At 38.1% G+C, this 9,840-nt stretch overlaps 2 protein-coding genes across 3 annotated transcripts; one reads left to right on the forward strand and one right to left on the reverse strand.

Annotated features, from left to right (window-relative positions):
• Positions 1–587: 587 nt before the first annotated feature.
• Positions 588–2,603, reverse strand: LOC142609377 (uncharacterized). Of its 2 annotated transcripts, none has more exons than XM_075780949.1 (4): positions 2,167–2,603; positions 1,997–2,067; positions 1,694–1,788; positions 588–1,174 (listed from the first exon to the last, which is right to left on the reverse strand). In XM_075780949.1, exons 1-4 carry the CDS (start codon positions 2,413–2,415, stop codon positions 735–737), a joined length of 855 nt encoding a protein of 284 aa, XP_075637064.1. In that variant the 5' UTR covers positions 2,416–2,603; the 3' UTR covers positions 588–734. The 2 variants fall into 2 exon arrangements, with proteins under 2 accessions (XP_075637064.1, XP_075637065.1); XM_075780950.1 differs by having other exon boundaries at positions 588–1,211.
• A 6,419-nt stretch (positions 2,604–9,022) lies between these two features.
• On the forward strand, positions 9,023–9,595 carry LOC142608951 (uncharacterized). Its single transcript, XM_075780601.1, has one exon. The coding sequence runs from the start codon at positions 9,023–9,025 to the stop codon at positions 9,593–9,595; it is 573 nt and encodes a 190-aa protein (XP_075636716.1).
• The last annotated feature ends 245 nt before the right edge of the window (positions 9,596–9,840 follow it).

Here is a 9,840-nt window from a genome sequence, read left to right on the forward strand (position 1 = left end):
GCTAACTAGAACCCACACCTGCAATTCTTTTTAAAAATGAATCTCTTTTTGTTTTAATGAGAGACTGTCACATCACCCATTAATTAAATAAAAAGTGTGGATTAAAACCCACTATCACTTATCATTGTATATTCAAAATAAAAAGACATGACTAGTTAAAAAAAGTACTGAAGGTAAGCCAAATCCTAAATTAAAAGAAATGTGTATGACAACATAAGAACATTCCATTACTAGATCAATAAACGTAGTTATGCCAAATATTTCATAATTGCTAAGGTGATAAGTTATAAATGGTAAATTAGAAAGTGATATATGTGGTAGGCTTGGATAAGAACCAATAAAAAAACATGTCAAATAAACCCTTGTGAGAAACATTGTGTGTAACATTATTTTTATAGTATTACCCATACTCCCTTGTGTGCCGGTTTTAACACACGTTGCATAAGACGGGTATATAAAATAACTCGTGAGAGGTAAGTTCCATAAGATAGTCACATGAGATAGTTTCCCCCACTCACCCCGCCCTTAATAAATATAAGTAAATAAATAAACAATATACAAATTGGAAAGAAACATGAAAGACCCTTTTCATTTGCGTCAACATCTGAACAACATTAAACAAAAGTTCATATTTCATGTTGGAAAATGTACCTACCAATTCAACTATTGCCATTAATTTGTCACTAAGGCCATGTAGAACTCAAGAGTAGCCACGGCGCGGGAAGCAGTAAGGGCTAGTAAAAACTTGTTATTGACCGAGCCTTCACCAAACCAACCTTATCAACCTCAAATCCCACATCATAATCTTCATCATCACCATTACTATTAAACTCATCCTCACTGTACAAACTAGTCTCCAGTACCTTCTCAGCTTTACCACTCATCCGTGCGGCTTGTCTTTGTTTACAAATACGCTTCACGTTTCTCACTCTTTCTTGATTCAAGTGATACTCACATTGAGCATTACCCTCTAGAGCCGATTGCCAACATCTCCATTTCTTCCCATTTGACCTGCCGCACCTCCCCTCATTATTTGCAATTGCACCACTAGTACTCTTCTTACCCATTTCTTCCTTCTCTTGCTTCCTTGTAGCTTCATTTTTTAACATTAATCTAATGAAGCTTGCTCTTCTTTTCTTCAATGGAAATGCTTTCTCTTCCTCACTCCAGCTTCCTGTCAGTGTCATTGTTCATCAAATCCATAGCAGAGACTGAAATAACAGTGTCAATAATCATCAATGCTACATACACATTATATATATATATATATATATATATATATAATTTCATAACATCGGAGGTGAAAAAAGTAATGTAAGTTTTTCTATAATAAAGTAATAAACTCGCCAACATACATACACATATATACAAAAAACATTCATATTAATATTATTATCTATTTTTGATGAAATGAAAAACTTTATTCAATAAACAAGATTTATACATAAGGGGACCTGCAATTGCATTGCGCATCCAGCCCTCTAAGAACTTTAACAAGACTAGGAGCTAGGGCAACAACCCAAATCAAAAGATCCAAACAAAAGAGAACTTTGCAAGAAATGGTGAGGCAATATTGGCTTCTCCAGGCAGTAGGCACACAACAGAAGGATGGGCGATTTGTATAAAATTATGGACTTATGGGAACATTTGTTACATGTACAAATAAATATAGAGCTGATATGTGTGTACGTACCAAAATGAGATAAGGACGAAGAAATGTAACTTGTAGGTGATGTCTCTGTCTCTGTCTCTGTCTCCGCAGCACTTTTCTGATTGTACCATCCGACACTGAAAACACGCACTCACACACAGAAGCTAGGCGCATTAATTACTACAGCTGGAAACTCTAAAGAATATTGGTGCTACGTACAAAAGAGGGCAACAGAAAATTTATAATTAAAAAAAAAAAAAAAAGTTAGTATGAACAATATGAAGTATGAACTGCACAATGCACATCCTATTAAAACACACAGAATTTTCCTTTTAAGATTATTACTTTTGCTTAGTTGCACTAAACTTGTTGTCCTTGGAAGTGCTTTCTTCTTCTCCGGCAGGGGTAGGTGGTTCCTACAAGGCAAGCCCAAAACAACACTGTTTAAAAACCTTAATATGCTACATACAGAGAACGTAGTGGAGAGAAGAACAAACATTAGACCTCCTATGTACCTCGTTCGAATAACGATGTCTATCTGAGCTACCCTCGCTTTTTGCCTTTGAATAGTTGTTATGGTTTAAGCAATCCCAGCCGCTGATATTGCTGACTTTGACTGCCTGAAGATGCTCTAGTAGTCGTAGATCGTAGCCAGTGACAGATGGCTGTAGTGGAGGTTGACTCACCTGAGGAGTTGAAGATAGAACATCTGGCGGTGGAACTAAAAGAGGAGGAGGAGGGGGCCACCGTTTTCTGATCCTCATTGATGAATGGCTGAGATTGCAAAGATAACTGAGAATTTTGAGATTTCGGGGAAGAAGAAGAAGAAGACTATAACTAAGAGCAGCAATACTATAGGAGTAATAAAGCCTCAAAGGTTTAAACCCCAATAAATAATAATCACAAAAAGAGAGGCTATGGTTTTGGACATTTGGGTTTTGATCAATATATTATATTGTTTGCGTGCGCTGTTGTGGCACAGAGCAGTGTCTGAGAAAAAAACAGACTTTTTTTTTTTTTATAGTAGGAAGAGACATTGTTGAGTGTGTAGCCCGGCTATTATAATCGACGTAGAATGCAATTGCTACAGCAGCCGCAGGAGAATTTCATTTTAGGACATGTCCGTCCGTCCACGCTCTATGGCCATGTGGGGCCATGCCACCATACGTACACGCATATGACATGACTACCCCATTCACTACGTCGATTATATTCTACTTTTTGGACTAGTTATTTGTCAAAGTTTGAACAAATTTAACTTGCTTATTATTATATGTATTCTGGTTGAACAATCTATTTGTCATATTTGCTATGAAAAAACACAGTAGGTTCTAAGTAAATGACAATCTTCCAACATTAATAGTAACAAGTATTTGACTATAGAGAACAAGAAGGATATGACTATAGATAACTATACTCTATGGGGTTCTTATTTTCCCGTAGCTAAAACAGCATGATTTATGCGCTCCTTGTCTTAATAACTAAGAAATCTAAAACAGTACATGATTTGTGTGCTCCTTGCTTTCTTAATGACTAAGCAATTTTTGGTATAAAATATGAAAAATACTAAAGTCATAAATTATTTTATAGATTGTTAATATGGTAGATGGTTATTAGTAAGTAAAGAGATAATGTTAGTGGTGGATCTAGATGAGAACCAGTAAAAATTTACCAAATTAATATTTTGTAAAAATATTATAAAATAGTTTTCATTTGTAGCATTGCTCATAAAATATTATGAATGTGTTGAGGGTCATTTTTTAAATTGTCATACGCCTACACTTGATTGGTCTTCCTCGCTAACCCAAATTTAGTTTGTGGAGTTGAATCTATGACTTTGTCTTCATGAATAATAAAGAAGGCTAATAGTGTGTTTTAGGGCATGTTTGTTTCGACGGAATTTGATTTTTGGAAAATATTTTTCATTTGTAAGTGTTTAGGGGCAACTAAAAATGTTGGTTAATTGGAAATTGTTTTCTTGTTAATCATAGAATAAAGGTACTTCTAGTGAAAAATGTTCTACATATTCATTTGCAGTCCTTTTATTTTTTGTCTCACTCAAAATTCATCAACCAAACCTCCACCCTCGCTTCCATTGTTAACCCCCCAACCACTACCTCCATTAATATCCCTAGACTTCAGTCACCATTTACTACCACCGGCCATTGGTCGTTAACCACAATTTTTTTAAAACCGAAAATTCTCATTTTCTATTTTTTTATTTTATATTTGCTTGGGGGATTAGAAAATATGAGAAAGTAGTAAAAAAATATGTTTTCCATATCATTTTCAGAAATGCAACCAAACAATTGAAAATATTTTCTTTTTCTTGAAAAAAATTTATGGGAGAAAAATATTTTTAGTCAAAACAAAGCCTTAGTATTATACAGCACTTGACTAGCCTGCAAAAGAAGGGAAAACACTATGCCCAACTCACAAAACTTGGGTAAATCATGGTGTTGGCCTTGGAATAAAGGAAAATTATGATTAGTGTAATGAAAGAGAAAAGGTCACTCCTGTTTAGTGCACCTTGTTTGAAGGTTTATGCGAATATAAGAACTATGAAGCACCTGAATTCAAAATGTAATTTTCTACCTCTCTCCAAGTCTCCTAAATTTGATGTCCTAAATGTTCATGAGGTCCTCCATTTTTATAGATTTTCTAGAGTCACTAAAAAATCTACTGTATGAGAGAACAACCTGCTATATCTGATGGACATATGTACTTTCTTTAGACAGTAAACACTCAAAAGGAGTAGGTTGTTATTGATTTTCCCGATTTGATGAATTTGAGAATTAGGAAATCAGCATTAAAAGTTGATTGAATTCATTATTGGGAAAAAAAAATGTATGTCAAGCATGTGCGTTAATTTAACAGACTTTTGGTTCTTCCTTGAGTGTCTGGTTTTTGCATATTGATGAGCCAGTCCTTTGCCCTCCAATTCACATCTCCAAATTATCCCTTTTTTGGGTTTCTTCTTCTCAAATGCAGGCTTGGTCCGCATAGCAAGTCCTTTGTTGTAGCACTGGGCCTTATATTCTTGATCTGGCCATTTTTGCTAACTTATCTTTACCAAATTTACAGACCAAATGGTGGATCTTTGGGCTGGACCTTGTGGGCCCAATTCTAACCAGCCTTGCATTTGAATTTGCCAACCACATGGGCTTCTTTCACAGGTTCGTCTGTCTGAGTTGCTGGAAATATTGAGTTAGTGGGCTTTGGGCTTATATTAATTTGTTACTCCAAAATTTCCTATAACAGAAAGCATATGAGAGAGATCTATGGTGATTATGTAACCTTTAGTAATATCAATATCGAGTTATATGCATATTTCACCATTTAAATTTTTTTTTAAATTGTTCTTCTTAAAAATGCACATAGAACTTGAATTTGAGGATATCAAGTTTCATTTCTCTATTTTGTTAAAATTAAATTCCAAAACAAGGGCATTTTGCTAACTACTTTGGAAAGAGGAGTATTTTGTTACATAGTTTTAAAAATTAAGGGTGATGAACCAGAAATTTATGGTTGTCATTATACGCAGATCGTCATTCACTCAGAGAAGACGTTACGTATTTATTACAGTCATTGATGACAAAACGTAATTGATGGAGCAATAGTCAAAGAATGAGTTGTGGCCTCTAGACAAAGATTTTATAATGCACTAGCTGTTGAACATAAATGCAGCGCATCGTTACCCATTAATTAGACATACAACTATAAAAGAGAAGATAACAGAAGCTAAAGGTACACACAAATACTCCACGAAATCACTCTCTACTTGTGTTCTCTCTAGAATCTTTCTCCCTTACTGACTTTAGCATCAGAGACAGTTTGGCTGACACCACACCGGCATGTTAGTCTTTCACCCAGTTCATTTTGCAGGTTTCTCATCTACAGAGACGACCTCATTCATAGCATCGTCCATCTGCTACAACGAGGAGCTCAACTGTTGATTTTTTGCATCATCAATTTGGCGCCGTCTATGGGGATGGTAATCATTCAAGCCATCTTTCCCAGTGACAAAAGAGTTCCTCAAAGTACAAGATGGAAGTAGAGACTGCACCTCAGCTAGATGTTGCGCAACAACAACAAATCCAAGCCCTCTTGGCTAATGTGGAAGAGTTGACTCGCCAAAATGAAAAACAGTGAAAGACAATGGAATCTCAAAACGCAGAACATCAGCGAACAGGTGAAAACCAAAATGAATAAGAATCAAACTCTCAAGCCAATAGACGAGACAAAACTTCAGAAGAAGACTCCACCAGGGTGGAGAATGAGCTTCGCAATATGAGGAAAGAGATTGATGAACTAAAAAAATGCTATTAAGGACAAAGGCAGAGAGAATTTGGATGTGATGATTTGAAGGACGGACTCACCACAATTGGAGTCATATGACTGTTCCAAGGATCTTTTGGATCACATCGAATCATTCAAGACGTTAATGCTATTACTGATGACCCAAGACGAAGTGATGTGTAGGGCATTCCTAACAACACTGAAGGGAGCAGCCAGAGTATGGTTCAACAAGATACTCCTAGGAACCATTGCAGACTTTGAACAACTCAACAAGGGTTTTGTTCGTCATTTCATTAGGGGGCAAAGACACAAAAAACCAATTGGTCATCTTCTCAACATTCAGCAAGCAGAAGGAGAATCACTAAGGCTATACGTCACTTAGTTCAATGAGGAGCTGCTACAAGTAGATGGAGCTGAAGATCAAGTCATCCTAACAACTTTCCAGGCATGATTGTTACCAGGAGATTTCTTATTCTCAATCACTAAAATTCCACCAAAAACAGTGGCAGAGTTGCTCCGTAAAGCTCAAAAGTACATGAATGCAGAGGATGCAGTGCTCGCAAAGGAGATGAAAGGGAAAAGAAAGAGAGATGAAGGAACAAACAGCAATCGGGATAAAAAGAATGAGACACGAAGTGGTGGACAGACCACAGGGAAAAAGAAGGATCTTCTAGATAGGAAACCCAAGTTCACCAACTTCACTCCCTTAATAATGCTAATTAAGCAGGTCCTTATGTAGATAAGAGACGATCCTTCCTTGAAATGGCCGAAGCCAATTAGCACTCCAGTAGAAAGAAGAGACAAGAGCAAGTACTGTAGATTCTACCAAGACTACGGGCATCGTACTGATGAGTGTAGGCATTTAAAAGACCAGGTGGAAACTTTAAACCGGCAAGGGAAGTTGTAGAAGTACGTCAGAAGACGGATATAGGTACCAACAAAAGGACGACTAGGATAGAACTCCAAAGATAGGGGATACCAAACCCCCTGTAGGAGAAATAAAGACGATATCTAGAGGGATAACTGCAGGCGGAACGTTGAAATCCCTGAAAAATGCACAGGGAAGGGAGATAAATAGCGTCCATTCATGGCTCCCTCCAATGAAGATGCCAAAGAATGATGAGCCTGATATTGTCTTCTTAGAAAGAGACGGTCACGGTATCAGGCAACCCCATGAAGATCCATTAGTAATCATGCTCAAAGTGGAAGAGTTCAACATTCACCGAGTGCTCATTGACAACGAATGGTCAGCGGACGTCAGAAGATGCATCTGGTGAGAACCACACATGGGTGATCAATGAACCAGAACCCATTCCCGAACCGTTAGAAACACCATAAGAAGTTAAGATCGTCATTGGAGATTCGTCGAGGGTATTGAAGATTGGAACAGCACTCCCAGTAGTAAAGAAAGAGAAAATGATCTCTTTCTTAAGGGCAAACCAAGATGTCTTCACCTGGAGACACAAGGATATGCTTGGAATTGATAGGAAGATCATATAGCATTGTCTCAACGTTAATCCAAAATGCAAACCTGTACAGCAGAAGCGAAGAGTATTTGCACCAGAACGCAACAAAGCTGTAATTTGAAGAAGTAGAGAAATTACTAGAAATTGATTTCATCAGGGAAGTCTTCTATCCAGATTGGCTAGCAAACATGGTTATGGTTAAGAAGAGCAATGGCAAGTGGAGAATATATGTCAACTTCACAGACCTGAATAAAGCCTGCCCAAAAGACAGCTTCCCCTTGTCAAGGATTAATCAACTAGTAGATTCAACTACTGGACACAAGCTCTTGAGTTTCATGGATGCATTCTCTAGATACAACTAGATTCTTATGGACAAAGACAATCAAGAGAAAATCTCGTTTGTCACCAGCCAAGGGTTGTACTGCTACAAAGTCATGCCTTTTGGGCCGAAGAACGTAGGAGCCACCTACCAAAGATTGGTGAACCGTATGTTCTCCCACCAGATTACAAGGAATGTGAAGGTGTATGTGGATGATATGCTAGTAAAAAAGTAGGGACGCAGCCAATCACTTATACGACCTAAAGGAGACCTTCAGCACGCTATGTAAGTACAATATGAAGCTAGACCCTACAAAGTGTATTTCTATTGTTGCTTTAGGAATTTTTTTGGGATTTTTGGTGTCTTAACGAGGTATAGAGGCATATCCAGAAAAAGTAAAAGCAATAATCGAGGTCAAATCACCAAAAACAGTGAAGGAGGTGTAGAGCTTAACAGGAAAGGTTGCAACCCTAAATAGATTCGTCTCTAGGGCAACGAACAAGTGCATGTCATTCTTCAAGGTATTGAAGAAAGCCTTTTAGTGGATTGACGAATGAGAGGAAGCCTTTGCCAAGTTAAAGGAGTACTTGACGAAGCCACCTCTACTAAGCCCCTCGATGATGGGAGAGAAGCTGTACCCCTATTTAGCAGTATCCAACACTGCAGTAAGTTCGGCACTGATCAGAGAAGAAAGGAATGTACAAAAGCCCGCCTATTACACCAGCCAGACATTCTAAGATGTAGAGGCAAATTACCTAAGGATGGAAAAGATAACTTTCACATTATTGGTTGCCTCCAGAAAGCCCTGTCTTTATTTTCAAGCACACTCTATCGTTGTCATGACAAACCAACCCATAAGAAAGACAATGAAAAGATAGACGCAGCAGGACGACTCTTCAATGGGAAATTGAATTGAGTCAATTCGACATTAAATATTGGCCCCGAGCAGCAATTAAAGCCCAAGTGCTAGCAGACTTCATTGCAGAATTCACTTACCCCTACAAGGAAGAAGAACCTCCTGTAGAAACATGGACGGTCCAAACAGATAGGTCTGCCACCAAAAAAGTTGGAGGAGCAGGAGTAGTGCTCGTATCTCTAAAAAGAGAAACATTGAAGTATGCAGTCAGATTACAATTCCCAGTAACAAATGATGAGGCAGAATATGAAGCATTGCTAATAGGTTTAAGTCTAGCAAAGGCTCTAGGAGCAAAGAGCTTTATCATCCAAGCTGATTCTTAGCAAATAATTGGACAAGTGAAAGGAGATTATGAAGCCAAAGAAGAAAGGATGCAGAAGTACTTGAAGATCGTCCAACGCCTCTCACAGCACTTTGACAGCCTAGACTTTGTGCAAAACCCAAGAACCAAAAACGTAGAAGCTGACTTCCTAGCAAGATTAGCCTTGTTAGATGACTACAATGCAACCTCTGAACTATGTATAGAGATAAGGGGGCAGCCAAGCATAGAAGGTAGGCAAGTTCTGAAGATAAAAGAACAAGACGAGTGGATGACTCCCATCATCCGTTACTTGAAAGAAGGATGGCTCCTTGAAGATAAAATGGAAGTAAGGAAGATACAGATCAGAGTGGCTCACTTCATCATTATTGACGACGCGCTCTACAAACAAGGATATTCACTCCCATATCTAAGATGCATCAGTTCTAAAGAAGCAGATTATGTGCTCTGCGAGATACATGAGGGAATCTGTGGAAATCACACCGGGGCAAGATCCTTAGCCCTAAAGGAATCAGAGCAGGATATTACTGGCCAACTCTACAGAAAGACACATATAACATCGTCAAAGCATGTAACAAGTGTCAACGCTTCGCAAATGTCCAAACGAGACCAGGAGAGACGATGACATCCATATCCTCACCATGGCCCTTCGCCCAATGGGGAATTGATATCATGGGTCCATTCCCTCTAGGGAAGAAGCAACTTAAGTTTCTGATCGTTGCAATTAACTATTTCACAAAATCGGTAGAATTAGAGCTAGTGGCGACGATAACAGAGGCTAAAGTCGCAAGCTTTGAATGGAAAAACATCATCTGCAAGTTTGGAGTTCCACACATCATACTATCAAACAATGGAAGTAGTTCGACAACC

The sequence above is a fragment of the Castanea sativa genome, chromosome 9 (genome assembly GCF_040712315.1).
Source record: "Castanea sativa cultivar Marrone di Chiusa Pesio chromosome 9, ASM4071231v1".
NCBI classification, from domain to species: Eukaryota; Viridiplantae; Streptophyta; class Magnoliopsida; order Fagales; family Fagaceae; genus Castanea; species Castanea sativa.

Bases quoted from the DNA above. Each gene is read 5' to 3' on its own strand.
- LOC142609377 (XM_075780949.1), bottom strand. From the start codon at position 2,415: ATGAGGATCAGAAAACGGTGGCCCCCTCCTCCTCCTCTTTTAGTTCCA. The intron at 2,068-2,166 runs GTACATAGGAGG...CTTGCCTTGTAG, and splicing joins GACATCGTTATTCGAACGAG to GAACCACCTACCCCTGCCGG. The intron at 1,175-1,693 runs GTACGTACACAC...TGACACTGACAG, and splicing joins TTCGTCCTTATCTCATTTTG to GAAGCTGGAGTGAGGAAGAG.
- LOC142608951 (XM_075780601.1), top strand. From the start codon at position 9,023: ATGCAGAAGTACTTGAAGATCGTCCAACGCCTCTCACAGCACTTTGAC.